This window comes from Culex quinquefasciatus, chromosome 1, assembly GCF_015732765.1.
Source record: "Culex quinquefasciatus strain JHB chromosome 1, VPISU_Cqui_1.0_pri_paternal, whole genome shotgun sequence".
Classification (NCBI taxonomy): Eukaryota; Metazoa; Arthropoda; class Insecta; order Diptera; family Culicidae; genus Culex; species Culex quinquefasciatus.
The window spans coordinates 73,283,374-73,302,028 of record NC_051861.1 but is presented as its reverse complement, the minus strand read 5'-3'; the positions used below and the strand labels follow the sequence as shown (position 1 = coordinate 73,302,028).

Genomic DNA, 18,655 nt, shown 5'->3' with positions numbered 1-18,655 from the left:
GCGGAGGAGGGACAGCATGAAGTTCCCATTGTTTTCAGTTCATGATTCCACAAACACACACACACACACACACACACACACACACACACACACACACACACACACACACACACACACACACACACACACACACACACACACACACACACACACACATGTTCCCTTTCAAACACTGAAATCACAATTCGTTGAAACAGCAGATTATAAAACTCGACTCCACTTCACACACGGAATTGCGTTGTCTGTGGAAAAATGGGGTGCTATTAGGTTAATTTCTTCCTCTAATAAAGGGATATTTCTGTACCCGGTTTTCTTTTATTCACCTGCAACCCTACCAAACAGAGATGGAGCTCCAGAAAAAGACTAAAACTGCACATAGACTGAACAGCGTTGAGGACACATCGAATGATGTAAGTTGTTTCCTGATTATTTTATTTGTATGATTTATTTTTAAAGTTTGTTTTATTTATCAATAATCATCACAATGTCATGTAAAAAGTAGGAATCTGCTACACGGAAAGGGGATCCATCGCCAAAACGCGATAAAGTTCGCTAAAACTAGCGAAAAAAGTTCCAAGAACCAGTCAAAAAAAAATGAATGGTTTAGTAAAACTTTTCGCTGTTTGGACGATCAGTTTCGTTAGAATCAATGATTAATTACGCTGGATCAGGATGAGCTGCCAAAATCAACCTGGAATATTTTCCATCAGTTTCGGGAGACAAGGTGCTGGTTAAAAGCAGTGAAAAATTGTGCTAGTTTTTGTGCTGTCAAAAATTTTGGCATTAATTAGCGAAAACAAACTAGCAGACTATGATTTTGATATTGCTAAGTTGCTGGTTTTAGCAACAAAAAAATGGCGAATATCAGCAAATACAAATTAGGTAAATATCTCTGCTGATTTGGCGACGGATCCCCTTTCCGTGTTGAATGAAGGAAACTCTCTTGCACTTGCATGTGCTCTAGGCCCATGGGCATAGTTTATGATACGAAGTGAAAAGTCTAGCAAACATAAGTCTCAAGTCAAGAAATTGTTACCAACATCAACCCATGAAAAATATATCCAACAGGAAATTAACTCCACGCCAAACGTCGACCAACCTGAGGAGACGAACAAGATCCACAAAAACGGACGCCTTTACAAGGGTCTGCAGGGCAGCGAACACGATCTGATGAGCTCCTCGGGTGCGACCGGAATCGTGGTCAGTGCCCATCGTGGTGGCTTTGGGCTGTTCCAATCGATGCCACGCCATCTCCACCATCGACCACATCAATCATCGACTGGCTGGTCTGGCGAGGCCAAGCTGCTAATTGTCCTGCTCGTGCATCTACGCCAGCTGCTGGCCCGCTGGTTGCTCCGGCTGGTTCGGCTTACCCGGAGGAAGGTCCTTCAAGCCACCGTGGCCATCCAGTTCCAACATCCGACGCCCTCGCCGTGTTCGTCCCCGGTACTGTTACACTCATCGTTGTGATTTATGCTGTTATTTCTGCTGCTAGATGTGCGACTGAGAATTGTTTAAAGCTGCTAGTTGTTTGGATGAGATGGGTTATGTGTGTAGTAAGTATTAAGCCATTTTTTAAATATATTTTATATCAACGTCCGTATTCGATTCTTTCTTAATTTCCACTCTATTAACGATAATTTTTTTAAGTGGCGAAAAATTGCATTACAGATATTGCACGGTGTTATTTCTAATACTTTTCGAGTAAAAAATCGACAGTTAAATTTGTCGCTTGTTCGCTATCTTGTGACACGTGACAAACTTTATGAATGACGCCTTATGAGATTTGAGCTATATAAAAGTTCAAGACGGTATGTCAGAGACATAACCGAAAAACTTAGGACCAAACAATTTTAATGAGATTGTTGATGTTTTTGGATTGCAAGTGAAATTTAGAATAAGATTATTTTATTTTGTTTCATAGATTTGTCAGCAATATTGTCATATATGTTCCCCAAAGGGAACCTTCCATGAGAGCACCGGAAACTCCAGGTTGTGGCCACTACTATTGAAATGGCCATTTGCAGGTTCAATATCAAAACCATGAATTATGATACCCCTATTGCAACAACTCGTATGGTTCTATAAAAGTTCCCCGGGCCCCGGGGAACCTGCTTTGAGAGCACCGGCCACTCCAGGTTGAGGCCTCTACTGCCGAAATGGCCATTTTCAAAATTAGTATTTTCCAGTATTTTATTTTTTTTTGTATTTTCAAAATTCATGAAAATATTCCGGGTTTGGTTTTCTAGCTTCGGTACGAGCCTTTTTGTGTGTTAGTATTTTGGTTCATCGTATCGGCTCGTCGGCAATGAACCCAGCGTGCGTTTGTCGTAGTGAAGTCTCACCGAGCGCTCAGTCGCAGTATGCTTCCCAAACCCAAAAACGCCTAAATGCATACTACATCATTTTCTGGCTTGCTTATTGAAAGCTCACAATTTTGCCTGACGCCTAAATGTCAGGCGTATCAAAGCTTTCAAGAACATTTATGCGGTTTTACGTTACATCGTTTACAACACGGCAAATTCTCGGGTGTGGAAAAACTTTCTGCCAGTCATTATGTAACCACTTTAACGCTCTTAAGCAAGACGGAATGATTTTGTTTTCTCGTTAATTGTTGATATTTTGAAAAGTGCAAAAAACACTCAGAGAATAAGAACAATTTAGCGATAGGCAGAAAACATTACGAACATCGCAAATTGTGAGCTAATTCTCTGCCTCACAAATAATTTAATCTGATTTTAAAAATCGAAAATGCTTGTGTGCGAGCACAGCTTACACCCGGCCATGGCAAATGAGGCAAATACCAGCGCTTTTCAGTTTTATGAAAAAATCATGTTGAGTTTTGAATTGATTCATGAATGGACCATTCTTTATTTTGCTATTTTTTGAAAAAAAATCAACTGCCGTTATCTTCCTTTTGTAAGAAAGGCTCTATCTCACCCAGGTGGGATTAAATCGGGTTTTTTTACGAAATTTCAACTGAAAATCAATTCTTTCCATCCAAAGGCATCCAAAACCTTGTTATATCCACCCCAAAATGTTTATTTAGAGAATCTTTGGTGATTCAGCTAAATTGACAGTTTACACAATAAAGTTTAGATAAATTTTAAAAAGATTTCCCAAGTTATACAAACCTTTAGACTAAGTAATAAAAAAAAACTTTATATTTAATCCAAATTCTTTTCTAAATGAGTCAAGGATGACTATTTTGGATTGGGTAACTAGAATAATGGTGTTTTTTATTTATTTAATTTATTTTTGTTTATATTTCGAAAGGTGTATAAACTTGTTATTACCACGTTTGCCTTTTTCAAAGTATTTGTTATGGAACTTTTGATAAAAATAATTTTTTTTCGTGAGGTTTTTTGTGGCAAAATGTTCGGCATGAGTTTCTAAAAACAATTGTATTAGGTTTTTGTCAAACTTTCTTTTCCGCAAGTTCCATCACAAAATGTGTATAGTGTGCAAGGGCTGTACAAACTTTGTTTTGGTCTACTGTAGATTTGTCGGAAATATTATTAAAGGCGACACTACATTCCAAAACCATCCTGCCAAAAAAAAATCTAACATTATTCTTGAACATAACTTTTAAACCATTTAACCCATATTGCAATAACCACTTTTGCATCCGACCCTACATAAAATGAAATACAAACACACACACACACACACTGTTTATTGCTCACCCAATGGAGCAGTGGTATGTAGTAGTGGCAAACCGTAACGAGCAAATGAAGTGGAAAACTTTTTAAAACCACCGCAATGCATCCTATGTGGCCTGCCGACAGTAGTGCAGCCAGCAACATGGTTGAAGTTTGTACGCAAATTACGTGGCAATTGGTATTTAAATTCTACCCGGTCGACGTTCTGTTCGTTCTTCATGGACCTCCTCTGTACGGGTTGAGGTGGCATGTGCAAATAAGGGCCATCATCAGCTGCAGCCTGGCCTAGCCAGCAAATACCACAAAACCGGGTGCGAGTGGTGAAAAACTCAAACAGTAATTTAAAACTGCTATTATTTGATTAGAATCAAATAATGAGAAAATGCTTTCGAGTTTTTCATTGCTTATAAAAATGCAGAGCACCACGTACTATGAACAGTTTCCTTAAAATATATATTTTTTAAACACTAAGCGACTCAAGACTCCAACCAAAAAAAATCCCATTCATTAAACTTTTCCCTTTACCACCCCTCCCATTCCAGCTTCCGTACGTCACTCAAGTTCTACGATCGCCGACAAATTGAAAGTGGCACGGCAGAGGGAAAAAGTCCATCACTCATCACGGTCCTGTCTTTGCCCACGCTGCAGTTCGTCCCAAAGTGGGATTGGCAGCAGTGGCTTGACAGCGGTTCTCCATGACTCTTTTGCTGGGTTGCTTCTTTGTGCTCAATCTCAACACGTGATGGCTACCCCGTGAAGGGAGGTTCCACCACGTGCGGAGCCACGTGTGTATATTTTAAATGCATAAGTGCCAAAAGTTATCGAATAATAAACTGCAAACAGCGTCGAAAAAGTGCGCAAAATAGCGCAAATAAACACTAATTAAATAGAAGAAGAAGATCGTCAAAGCCATACACACACGTTGATAAAAGTTATAATCATACCCTCATAGCTGCTGATGGAAAATTGCAACACTATATGAATTATTTCGAATCCAAAACCCAGAAGATGGCTAATCAAAATGCATAAATTTTATTATGAATAAAAATGTGGCGCTTATTGTTGAAATGTGGAAAGATAGAATTATGGATAAAAACATAGTAAACAACATGTGACGTAACGTCAAGTGAATGAAATCGTCAAACAAGGCACAACACAACTCATCAACCGTAGATAAACAAATAATATCGATAACGCAAGCAACCAAACTATTAGCCAATTTACTTAAGGTGAAACCAACTTTGCAACATAAGTAATAATATGCTGCATTCTATGAACTAAAAAAGGTAAAAAAAATACAAATGTGGTGCATACAATAAACAAGGAGTACATAAATTATTTAGCAAGGGAGTAATTGACGCTATGAAGTGTAACTACTAAAACAGTTATAGGGCTATGGCTACTAGTATTGTAAATATGAGTAATTTTAAGAATATGAAAAAGAAATAAGACCGATATCACTAATTATGGAATAAAACAATTGAAAAGTTTACAGTTCATATTTTTCTTACTGCATCCGAAATCGATAGAATACTCTTGCAGAAATTAAGGTAGGTATCAAAAGACATTTTTTGTAATCTTGCTCGTTATATTTTCATGGATTGCTCTTCATGAATACAAATTTAATTTAGTGATAATTAAAACTAAACATATTGGAAGCCAATGTGCCATTGCATGAAAATGCGATCAATCTTAAAATCGTGATCAATCTTGTAGAAACTTTCCAAAAATAACCTTCTATTTCAGAACCTGCAAGATTTTAGCCTATCCAGTAAAACTTTATTGCAATATAGCATGTATGAATGAGAGCATATATAATAAAATTAACTTGGGGAAATTCTCCTATATTTGACAGGTTAAGCACTCGCTCCTAACTCCATCCAATTTGCTGATTTTCACTATTTAAACATCTAATTTTGCACAACTTTTGATAGAAACTTGTTTGCTGAGCTATTTATCACTCGATTTCAGTTGAAAACGCTTTTAATGAGCTGTAATCGAATGCCAAATTGATGATATGGCAACATTAGAAGCACGCTGGAATTAGATGCTTTTCTCCTAAGTATAATTTAAAGGATATAAAAAAACGTTTATAATTGCCCAAAATTTTAAGTTTTGTTATATTTCAAAATCAAATGAGATATGATAATTTGACGATTTTAAGTAAAAGCATGCATAACAAAAACGGATTCTTAAAATTTCATAATTATTTTTTTTTATTTTTTGTTTAAAACATTTGTTGTTTTTTGGTCAAAAAATTTGTTTTTAAAAAGTCTAGTCAATAGCTTAGAGTTTCATATGTTTATAGGACAAATAACTTCAGAACTGCCCATTTTGGAAATACTATTTTTTCTCTGTTGATTTTTGCACGTTATGCAAGAATTGCGCTCACATTTATGTTAGGCCAGCATAAATAAAACAAATTTCAGGTATGAAGTCTACAATTTCATTCGAAGAAACGAGGCGCTTGGCTTCAAAACTAATAAATTATTTCTAAGAACGACGATTTAATAAAGACGCTCGGTATCTTAAAATGAATTAATAGCATTTTTATCCGTATTTTTTTTGCGCTAGGTAGGAATTATAAAAAATAAAAAATTATCGACTGAAGTTTGTTTAGGGAATCCAATTTTGGAGACCAGATTTTATGGTGTATAGTCATCCCTCATGTTCGGAACAGTTTACAAATTGGCCAATGATCAATAAATCAATAAATGCAGTATTTTGTGAAAAATGAACTAATTTTACTAGTGAAATAGCAAGAGATTGACCAAATAAGGTTCCTAAAAAAAGTTGGGTCTACCAAACTTATGCATTAAGCGTGCTATTGACAAATTATCACAAAATTGTTCCGAATTTGCGGCTGTTTCAAATAGGTGGGATGACTGTATTCCGAAAAAAACGTTTATTTTACCGATTAAGTTACTAAACTGAAAAAAAGATTGGTACATGGTACATGGTACATCTGCAATAACCCAGAATGGTATTTTTTCGCAAAGAACCTTGTTTTTCATTTAAAATTTCATGTTTTTGTAACTTTGCAGAAGTTTAAAGGATTCTATCAGCTCTAAAACTTTGTAAAATTACAAAAATGTTGATGTCTAAACTTAAGGAGATTGCTGTAATCAACACGAGTTATCGTGATTCGTAAAACAGTTTAGAAAAAGTTCTTAATTTCATCGTTGACATTGAATGGCCATGATTGACAACGATCAACTTAAAAACAAAGATTTTTTTCTGTTTACAATCTTAAAAATAACCCTGCGATATCACTAATAACACGATTTTTTTTAAATGCAGAAAAATGTTTTAATAGTAGTTTATGCAACAAGTAGCAAAAAAAGGATTTTTTAAGCACGAGTCGTACATTTATCCAACGAGGTTCACCGAGTTGGATAAATACGAAGAGTGCTGAAAAAATCAAGTTTTGCAACGAGTTCCATACAACATTTTTTGCAATTCCAAAAAACACACACTGAGTGAAATTTTATGTTAAATTTTCATGTATTTTTTCAATAAATCAAAAAAAAATGTTGAAAAGTGTTACTTTTCGAAACAAGTGCTGAAAAGTTCAACTTTTCAACACCCATTTGAATGCTGAAAAGTAGAACTTTTCAGCATTTATTTTGAAAAGTGTTGCTATTCGATTCTGTTATTTTTGGTACAGAAAAGTAGGCTATTTCGTCGTTCAAGAATGACAGGAAAAGTATGAAGTTTCACGACGGAATTGCAAAAAATGAACCTTTTGAGTTACTTCATATTCAAGAAGAACATTAAATTTCTCATTAGATGTCCTAATAAAAATTACAGTGCACAGTGGTCCAGATCGCAAAATTAAGTGGAAAATGGATTTTCCGAAAAATGGTGACGTTTTGGAGCTTTGGTGTCTTCAGAAGAGTTGTTGCAAATGGAAAGGGGCAACTTTTGGTTTGGTTCAAAATTAGGGTGGTTCACGATTAGGGTGATTTTGAAAATCTAACTTTTCAGGAATATTTTGGGAATTTTGGTCTTCTAGAAAGTTGATGGGCTTGCCAATCAAAGCAACTTTGTCGAAGACACCAAAATTATCTCGTAATCTACGCCTTCTATGACCAAATTTATAAAAAGCATCTGAGCAAACCTTCAAAAATCAGTTTTTTGAACGTGGCAATTCAGGGTTAACTTTTAGAGAAAAGTGATATTCGGAGCACTTTTAGAGCTCTACAAAACATACATTTTCATTTTTTGACATGTCAATTTGGACTTAAGGGTCAAAAGTTACAGCCATTTTAAGGTAAAAATGATTTAAAACTTAAATATCTCAAAATGGCGCAAGCCAAATTTTAAGCACTAGGTTGCATTTGAAAGAGATCTAGCACTACAAACGCTGAAAAAATCTCAGGGTGTTTTTCTTTAAACTTGAGATATCTTCATTTGAAAAGTCTAATTTTCAAGGGAAAACCATATGGGACCACCCCAACGAAATTCGAAAATTGTCCAAATATATGTTTTCCATGTAATTTGCCCGCTGAATCTGAATCTGCCCTCAGAATTGAGCCAAAATGTCAACAAATCGATTTTTGGTCATATTTTGGGTTTAAATGATAATTTTACATGAAACCCAAATATGACCAAAAATCGATTTGTTGACATTTTGGCTCAATTCTGAGGCAATTCAATTCAGCGGGCTTTGGAACAATTTTCAATTTCGTCAAGTGGTCCCATATGGTTTTCCCGAAAATGAACTCAAGTTGAAAACACCTGAATTTCGCGTCTGTAGTCTAGATCTCTTCTTCAAATGCAAAGAACAACGCGCCATTAATTAAATTTATCTTTGCCTTAAAATGGCTGCTTTGACCCAAGTCAAATTGACATGTCAAAAATGTTGTTTTGTAGAGCAAAAGTGCTCGAATATCACTTCTAAAAGTTAACCTGAATGCCACGTTCAAACTGATTTGCTCATGCTTTATATTTGGTCATAGAAGGCGTAGATTACGAGATAAATTTGGTGTCTTCGACAAGTTGCTTGGTTGGCAAGCCATCTTTCAGAAGACAAAAATTCAATATTCCTGGTTTTTCAAATCACCTAATCGTGAACCTGAACGAACCAAACCAAAAGTTGCCATTTGCAACAATCTTCTGAAGACACCAAAGCTCAAACGTCACCATTTTTCGGAAAATCCATTTTCCACTTAATTTTGCGATCTGGACCACTGTGCAGTGGAGTTACGAAAAATGGCAAAGTTTTCTTAACTCCTTTATATATGTATTTTTTTTTTCGATTAATAATACGTTTCCCGGATTTTTGAGAACGCCATCAAATCGGGCGTTCATTTTTACATAAAAGTCTCTTAGACACAAAATTTCCAAATCATCACCATTTTAATGTTCAAAAATGAGGGGGGTCGTACCACCTTAAACTTTGGATTCGCGATTAGGGACCAAAATTAACAAAATTGGCAGAGAATGAACCATTTGTTTAAAAATTATTTCAATGTATATTTAAAAAAATGTCACGCTAGATTCCATTAAAGATGGTTCAATTATTTTTGCTGCTTTTTTGCAATTTTTCACAGTTTAGTTATTTTTTGTATGGTATAGGAAATTCCAAAATTTAAATTTAATTTTAGAGGATTATGGTTTTGATGATAACTAGAGTAAATTTACAAAACAATCTATGAGTCATGGGTTCCCTATGCAGATACGAAATTTTGAAAATTTAATCTGGAATAAATAGTTGTCTACATGACCCCCACACAACAATTTTCTGCCCAAATATTTTTCATCAATCTTCAGATTTTAGAATGACCTGGATGTAGTACACTGGATTTGCTAAATTGCTATAACTTTCCACCAGTGTTGAAATTCATTAAAAGAAATAAATCCACGTTTTAATTTCAGCTCGAAACCCTCTAACCTTCCACTTCCTGTGACTAACTGGTTCTACGTTGGCGGGACTTGTAAATGACTGTCTGAAGTAATAAACACCCCACTTTTGCCTTTACAGCACGCTCAATTACGTTGGCTTTGGCCGTTTTCCTCTGCTCCGAATGTTACCATTCCTTGCACGCCAATGCCAACGAACTCGACATCGTCGGAACGCAACTTCCCCTCACTGAACCGTAATGCTAAACTAATGAACTTTGTGTTAATTTTCTATTTAGTTAAAGTACACATATTAAATTTAAACACATGCAAGCCCTTTCTACCGACTCTGGGATGGCAGGAACAGGTCTCGAAAGGAGTCACCTCTCCCAAGTCTAATTTCAGCGGTGATCCCGCGCCGGAAGCGGCAACCAAAGTGTAACTTTGTAAGGGATCGTTCAAAAATTACGCGAAAGATATGGGGAGACGAGGCAATTGCCAGCTATTTTAAGTTGAGTGAACAAAGCATTGATAAAATTGTTTCAAAGATGAAGATTAACATTTAAAACAAAAGTTGCGTAATATCTGAACGACTACCTAGTGTAAGCTGCCATAAGAACAGCAGGAAACAGAACCGAACCGGTTTGCTAGACCTTGACGCATTCCGCAACGGCAGGAATGCTGTGAGGATGGCCGGATAGTGGAGTGCGGAGCTATGACTGAAGTGTGGTGTAGTAATATACTGTCGGCACTTTATTATCTGCTACCGCTCTGCTCTGCTGATAGGATTTCATGACCCCATGTGTGAATTCAACACCAAACCATCCCTTAACACGTGCGGATTTCAGTGGCACTATGAGGGTATGTTATTTATTTTGGTTTTGCAAACTGAACTGAATTTGAACATTTTTCATGAACACTCCTTTCAACTAGTAGTATTTTTTCAGTGGTATTTTTATCAAGTGATATTTTTTGTCTTGATAGGGTTGCCAGATCTTCAATTTGCTAATCGAAAATGGTTTTCAAATACCTGTCTAAAAATGTATAACGGACTTTTTTTCTTCTGAACTTTAATTAAAATCGTGTTTAAGGAATAGGTTTTAAAGTATTTAACATATTTTTTAATAATTTAAAGATCCCCCAAGACTGCCCCATGTAACATTTTCTTCCAGGAGTTCTACAAGAGCTCTTCAAGATAGCTACAGCATAGCCGTTTGGACCGCGGTAGGATAAAACTCTCTTCAAGTACTCTTCCAAACTCCTGAAGAAGTTTTGAAGAGAATTTTATCCTACCGCGGTCCAAACTGCTATGCTGTAGCTATCTTGAAGAGCTCTTGTAGAATTCCTGGAAAAAACGGTCAAACTACGTACAGCGATTAAGTGATTTTTTTATATCCATGTACACTAGGGTGCCCAATATTTATCTTTGGGCTATCTTAGGAATCTGGGCCAAATATGAGCAAAATCGGTTAACAATTGCCCATTTATACTTGAAGGTGGGGTTTGTATGGGATAATTCAGAATAAATGTATGAAAAGCTCAATTCTCCTACAGTTTTGTCTGCAGAGTGTCCTTATTATATCCAAATGTTCCCAAGAGTGTCAACTTTGTCGAACACAACAAAGCTGTAAAACTCAAAGTGAAATTTTGCCAAGGCCTTCGAATAGTCGAGAATGGACGGTAAACACACACGTTCATTTATTGAGTGATTTTTTAGAATAAGAAATCTTGAAACATTTTGAATCATTGTTATCCGAGCATTCGTTGGTGAAGGTTGTCTGAATCAACATGACTCGTCGCGTCCCGGCGCAAAACGCCGGCAATATTGCCCTACCTGCGGCTCAAGCAGGCAAAAAAGTGGGAATTTCCAAAAGGAAGGTTGAGGCCTCAACTGATGGCCAAAAACCGGGGATTTACAAAAGGAAGGTGCTTTTGGAAGTGACATCGAACAGCAAAAAGACGAAAAAGAACGACGGTACTGTACCGATGGATGAGTAGGAGGAGAACTCTTCGTCGCACGAGGAGCAGCTATTGAAGAACAACAAGTTTGCTGGACTGCCTGACGAGGACCAGGTAGCGGAAGCAAAGGAGAATGAAGTGAAACAGCGAAAGGAGAAACTGCCTCCTTTTTATGTGCGGCAATCAGCAGCAACGGTCGACTTTCGAGCGGGGCTGGTTGAACTCATCAAGTCTGGGAAAGTCCTAGGTAACATTCGTCTGTGTCAGGACGGATTTAAGGTGCTGGTGCAATCCAGGCAGCACTATCAACTGGTCAAGGATTACTTGACCGAAAACGAAGCGGAGTACTTTACCCATGATGTCGTCATGGATAAGCCGTACAAAATCGTCGTCAGAGGTCTGTACGACATGCCAGTGGAGGAATTAGCTGCCGAGCTAAAAGTTTTGAAACTGGATGTGTTGGCCGTGCACAAAATGAGCCGACGCAACAAAGACATCAAGTACCGTGACCAGCTCTACCTGCTGCATTTGGCTAAGGGATCGACGACGCTTCCTGAGCTGAAGGCAATCCGAGCGGTTTTCAACATTATCGTGTCGTGGGAGCGATACCGACCAGTGCACCGTGACGTCACACAATGCTTCAACTGCCTGGGCTTCGGGCACGGAGGTAAGAACTGCCACCTGAAGCGTCGTTGCGCCAAATGTGGTACCGATGCGCACATCACATCCCAGTGCATCCAAGATTCGCTGGTGAAGTGCCTCAACTGCAACGGTGAGCACTCGTCAACCGACCGAAAGTGCCCCAAGAGAGCTGAGTTCGTGAAAATTCGGCAGCAAGCATCGACGAAGAATCAGCCTCAGCGTCGTAGAACTCCTCCAGCCCTGGTGGAGCAAAATTTTCCACCTCTTCAACCGCGACGCCAGGTCCCGAACTTGGCACCGTTGCCGTTGGATCCCAGGAAGAGAGCTGAGATGAATCATCCACGGCCGGGTTCCAGCCAGGAGCCGAGACCGCCACCACCGGGCTTCAGCCAGGAGCCAAGACCAACCCAAGAACCAGCAGTTGAGGAAAATGGTAATGATCTTTACACCTCAACCGAACTCCTCAATATTTTCAAACAGATGTCCGCTGCACTGCGTGGATGCAAAACCAAGACCCAGCAGATTGAAGTGCTGACCTCGTTCGTCATCCAGTATGGATCGTAGGTCCCTCAAGCTGCTGAATTGGAACGCTTGCTCCATTAGGAGGAAGAACCTAGAGCTGGTGGATTTTCTTCGCGAGAAGGAGATCGACGTAGCTGCCATCACGGAAACTCATCTGAAGCCCGGTGAAAAAGTTTATCTGCAAAACTACAAGATCGCGACTCAGCTCGACAGGACCACCTCTGGAGGAGGTGTGCTTGTCGCTGTTCATCGTGATCTCAAGCCACGCCGGCTGCCACACTTCAAGCTGGACATCATCGAGGCCGTTGGGGTGGAAATTCCCACTTCGGTTGGCCCAGTACTCTTCATTGCTGCATACTGCCCACGTCAGGTGAATTCCAGAGATGGTTCAACAGCAAAACTGAAGAGCGATATCCAGAAGCTGACACGGCGGAGCGCAAAGTACATCATCGCTGGTGACCTCAACGCGAAGCATGAAGTTTGGGGCAACAGCAGGAGGAATCGGAACGGAGTGATTCTGCACAACGATCTGCAAAACGGATACTACAACGTTGTGAGTCCGGATCGTCCAACGAGGGTGGCTCGGCCTGGGAATCACTCAATCATCGACTTCTTCATTACCAATATGGCTGAGAACGTGGCTCATCCTGAGGTGTTTGAAGAGTTGAGTTCTGATCACTATCCGGTGGTTGTGGAGGTTGGAGCTTCCGTTACTCCGCAGCGGCAACCAACCCGGAAAGATTACCACAACATTGACTGGCAGCAGTTTCAGCAAGTGGTAGACAGCAACATCGACTACGATCAACACCCGGAAACTTCTGCTGATATTGATCGTTCGCTGGAGGTGATCCAGCAGGCTATCAACCAAGCAGAGGCTGCCAACGTTCGGGAGGTTCCTGTTAATTTTAAGGTAACTGATATTGACGTAGATACTAAACATTTGATTAGACTTAGGAATGTTTATAGGAGACAATATCAACGGACTGGGGATTATGACAAAAAGATTTCAGTGAACAATTTGAACAAAATCATACAAGACCGACTTGACAATATCAGAAATCAAGAATTTTCAAAACATGTAAGCCAGCTGGGGAATTATTCAAAACCATTTTGGAAACTTTCAAAAGTTCTTAAAAACAAACCAAAGCCGATTCCTCCTCTTATTGTTGAGGATTCTCGTTTGATTACATCCGAGGAAAAGGCAAATGCACTTGGGCTTCATTTTGTTAGTTCTCATAATCTTGGCGCTTCCATGACCAGCCGTAAAGAAACATCAGTTGCCAATAGTATTTCAACAATCAATGACTCTACCTTTGAATTTCCTGCAGATTCCCATGTTTCTGGTGAGGAAGTAAAAGTTGCAGTTAAACAAATGGAAAATATGAAAGCTCCAGGCTTTGATAACATTTTTAATCTAGTGTTGAAAAAACAGAGTGATCAGTTCTTTCAACATCTAGCCAATATTTTCAATAAATGTTTGCAACTTGGTTACTTCCCCACCAATTGGAAGCTGGGCAAAGTCATACCAATTTTGAAGCCTCAAAAAGATCCAACATCGCCAACAAGTTATCGTCCCATAAGTCTTTTGAGTAGTCTGTCCAAACTCTTTGAGAAGGTCATCTATTCAAGGCTTTTGGATTTTACCAACGATAATAATATAATTTTGAATGAGCAGTTTGGCTTCTGAAAGGGGCATAATACTGCTCATCAGCTTACGAGAGTAACTAAAATAATCAAGCAGAACAAGCTTGAGTCTAAATCAACTGCTATGGCTTTGTTGGATGTTGAGAAGGCTTTTGACAATGTTTGGCATGATGGTTTGATACATAAACTGTATTTATACGGTTTTCCAATGTATCTTATCAAAATTATCCAGCACTATCTTTCGGAGATCGTTCAGGGTTTTTCTGAATGGGATTTCTTCTGGATTATTCAACATTGATGCGGGGGTTCCCCAAGGAAGTATTCTTGGACCACTTCTGTACAATATTTTTACATCTGATTTGCCTACTCTTCCTGGTAATGGTGTGTTGTCACTTTTTGCTGATGACACTGCCGTTATTTATAAGGGTAAAATAACCAGATACTTAGTTGGCTGTCTTCAGAAGGGTCTTGACGTTCTTTCCGAATACTTTGGCGACTGGAAAATTCGCATAAATGCAGCCAAAACTCAAACCATCATTTTTCCACTTTCCAAATCGGCCAGATTTGCCCCAAAGGATGATGTTTTGATAAAAATGAATGATGTTTCGATACCCTGGTCAAAGGAAGTTGTCTATTTAGGTCTCATACTTGACTCGAAACTTTGTTTCGGCAGCATGTAGACAAAATATTGAACAAGTGCAGCATTCTCATCAGGTGTTTGTATCCTTTAATTAACAGAAAATCAAAGCTTTCTTTGAAAAATAAGTTAGCAGTTTACAAACAAATAATTTACCCCGTTATTGAGTATGCAGTACCTGTTTGGGAGTGTTGCGCTAGAACTCATAAATTGAAGCTCCAGCGTGTCCAAAACAAGGTACTCAAAATGGTTTTGAATGTTCCTGGCTGGACAAGATCAAGTGAGGTTCATGAATTAGCAGAAGTAAAAATGTTGGATCAGAAAATTCAAGAAAAATGTTTGAAATTCAGGGAAAATGTGCTATTTCTGAATACCCCTTGATTCAAGGATTGGTTTAGTTTATGGTAAGATTAAGTTAGTTTTAGGTTAGGTTATGTTTTCTTAATTTTTTTCCTCATTGTACCTAGTGTTACAAAATGATAAATCATATACTTTTAAAGTTATGAAAATGAACAGTGTTTAAATCACGAAAAGCAAACTAAAGCTGAAGAGCCACAGCTGACCACTTATTATGTAAACCAAATGTAATTATTATAAGAAAGATTCAATAAAGTATATTTAATTAAAAAAAAAAACATTTTGAACCATAAAAAAAATCTCATTTTGAAAACTCATTAGTTACCCATAATGTTTATGTACCATGCGCCTCCTTTAAGAGCGAGTCCACGAACAGGGCATACCCCTTTGTATGGGACGTCGTTTGGACCTCACCAATCTGCCTGAAATTTTCAGGGGTTGTTTGTACATATAAAACTAGCATCTGGCCAAAATATGAGCACTCTAGGTCAACGGGAAGTGGGGCAAATCGGGACACAAAGTTTGAAGGTTCAAAAACGTAAAAAATCTTAAAAAGGCTATAACTTAGGCAAAATTCAATTTAATTTCTTAATTCAAAATGCATCTTAAAAGGCTTTAAAAATGCAACAAAATGCAGGATAGAACATCCAAATTGGTTAATTCTAAAAGGAGTTATTGGCATTTTAGTGAAAAAATAGCATAATTTTCAAACTCAAATAAAAAAGTGTTCCATCCAGATATCAACTCGGATCGACCTGCAGCTTGTAGGGGACATCTGGAACTACCATCTGAGACTGAGACCGCTTTGGGTAAGGCAGTTTAACATATTGAATAGACACTTTTACTTTTTGTGAATTTTTTGGTTGTCAATTTTTGCTCGGGGCACCCCTTAGATCCCATTTTATGGTGATAATTTTATCATATTCGTGTTCCTGAGACAATTTCACAATATAAACATACTTAAAAATGTATATTATCATCCATTTTAACCCTTTAAAAAATTAAAGATAAAAAAAATTAAGAAGCTGCTTTTTTTTTGGTGTCATCTAGTATCCTTGGAAACGAACCTGATTTTCAATAAATGTGAATCAAAGTTTTTTTTAACTTTAATTTTTTAAAGGGTTAAAATGGATGAAAACAAACATTTTTATGCATGTTTCTAATGTGAAATTGTCTCAGGAACACGATTATGATAAAATTATCACCAGAAAATGGGATCTAAGTCCCCGAGCAAAAATTTACTACCAAAAATTCACTAAAAGTAAAAGTGTCTATTTGATATGTTAAACTGCCTTCAATCTCAGATGGTGTCCCAGATGTCCCCTACAAGCAGCAGGTCGATCCGAGTTGATATCTGGATGGAACACTTTTTATTGATTTGAAAATTGCTACACTAAAATGCCAATAACTCCTTTAGAATTAACCAATTGGAATGCTCTATCCTGCATTTTGTTGCATTTAAGCCCTTTAAGATGCATTTTAATTTTGAACTTAAATTGAATTTTGCCTAAGTTATAGGCTTTAAGATTTTTACGTTATTGAACCTTCAGTGCCCAATCGATTGCCATATTACTAGTTTTATATGTACAAACAACCCCTGAAAATTTCAGGCAGATTGGTGAGGTCGATGCGAGATGGGTAGAGCGTCCAATTTCCCGGGGTTTCAAATTTCCCGGGAAACGGGAAATTTTCAGCTAATTTCCCGGGAAATCCCGGGAATTATAAGCATAAGCATAGGTGCCCACCCGCAGTTGCTACTCCGTTATTGACCAGGACCTCCAGAAGTTACATCCACGAGCCGTGGAAGATAAGTGGGTGCTATCTTTCCTCGCTTCGCAACTTCTCAAAGGCCCCTATCATGCTGATCAATACCGGCGCCGGCCACGACCAGTGGTAGGGTCACGGGGAAGTGGATGGGAATGTTAGTCCGATACTTGAGTGATAGAGACCGCCCAATCGACTGCTTCTCCGACAAAGTATCACATGAGTTTTGAGGGGTTAGTAGATGGGTATGAGGTCAGGATTCACAAGTGGCAGTGATGTGACCATGAGCATTTTGTTTATCGGTTGAAAATGTTAAATCTTAGGCAGCCGGCTGCGGAAAGATAAATAATTGATTCTTTAAAAGTTTTTTAATCGAACGCGTGCCAACCGAGCAGTAGTGCTATGGGCTGGACTTATCAATATATTTTTACTGTTTGTACAATTTAGATAACGCGAGCAAATTTCAAAATAGTAGATGAGTTAATACTAAAGCTGCCAGTTGGAATAAATTATTACGATCAACGAATATAAACGAAAAGAAAACAGGACACCACGTAACCGATTGTAATGAAATTAAAACAATAACTTAAACGAACTTAACCGGCGACGTGCCTTCCTATCAACGATGATAAAGAAGGACTTATAAATTTAAAATATAAAAAGACTCCAAAAATACGTTGCATAGTAACCGCGAAGTCCCGCTACTCACAATCGAATCCGAAAGATAGCTATCTAGAATTTTAAATATAGTATTAATTCGACCGCGATCCTCCAGAAATTCTTCGTCGTCGTGCCTTCCGATCAACGGTGATGTAAGAAGGGCTTTATTCATTAAAATGATTTTATACCATAAGCCTTAAAACATATTCGTCGGCGTGCCTTCCGATCATCGATGATATAGAAAGGACTTAATCCAGCAATACGACTTGCTTGTCTCGAAAAAAGGATTCGGATCGTTTCTATCGAAAACTATGTAAAAGAAAAAAATAAACTCATTGGCCAACGAACGCGCGAACTAAAAATAAAGAAAAAAAGAAGAAGAAGACCAATCACCCCATGCACACAAACAGCGACACAAAAGAGATGAAAACAACACGAATCAGAAGAAATCCAATCACCCCATGTACACAAAAAGCGACACAAAAGAGATGGAAAATAACACAAAAACAGGACTGCGCGTCCACACACTACTGATGCCATTATTTATTTATAATGACCAATCACCCCATGCACTCGAACAGCGACACAAAGAGACGGAAAATAACCCGAAAAAAACAGGACTACGCGTCCACACAGGCACCGCACTACTGATGCCATTATTTAATTATAATGACCAATCACCCCATGCACTCGAACAGCGACATAAAAGAGACGGAAAATAACACGAAAAACAGGACTGCGCGTCCACACAGGCACCACTACTGATGCCATTATTTAATTATAATGACCAATCACCCCATGCACTCGAACAGCGACACAAAAGAGACGGAAAATAACACGAAAAACAGGACTGAGCGTCCACACAGGCACCGCACTACTGATGCCATTATTTAATTATAATGACCAATCACCCCATGCACTCGAACAGCGACACAAAAGAGACGGAAAATAACACGAAAAAACA

At 38.2% G+C, this 18,655-nt stretch overlaps 1 protein-coding gene across 1 annotated transcript in view; it reads left to right on the top strand.

The window, feature by feature from the left end:
* Positions 1–5,154, top strand: part of LOC6042587 (hemicentin-2) — an 89,667-nt gene extending 84,513 nt beyond the window's left edge. Inside the window, 3 exon segments of the mRNA XM_038254858.1 lie at positions 343–410; positions 1,069–1,556; positions 4,205–5,154. Coding sequence (XP_038110786.1) covers positions 343–410; positions 1,069–1,470 — 470 coding nt within the window. The 3' untranslated portion in view covers positions 1,471–1,556; positions 4,205–5,154.
* Positions 5,155–18,655: the final 13,501 nt, after the last annotated feature.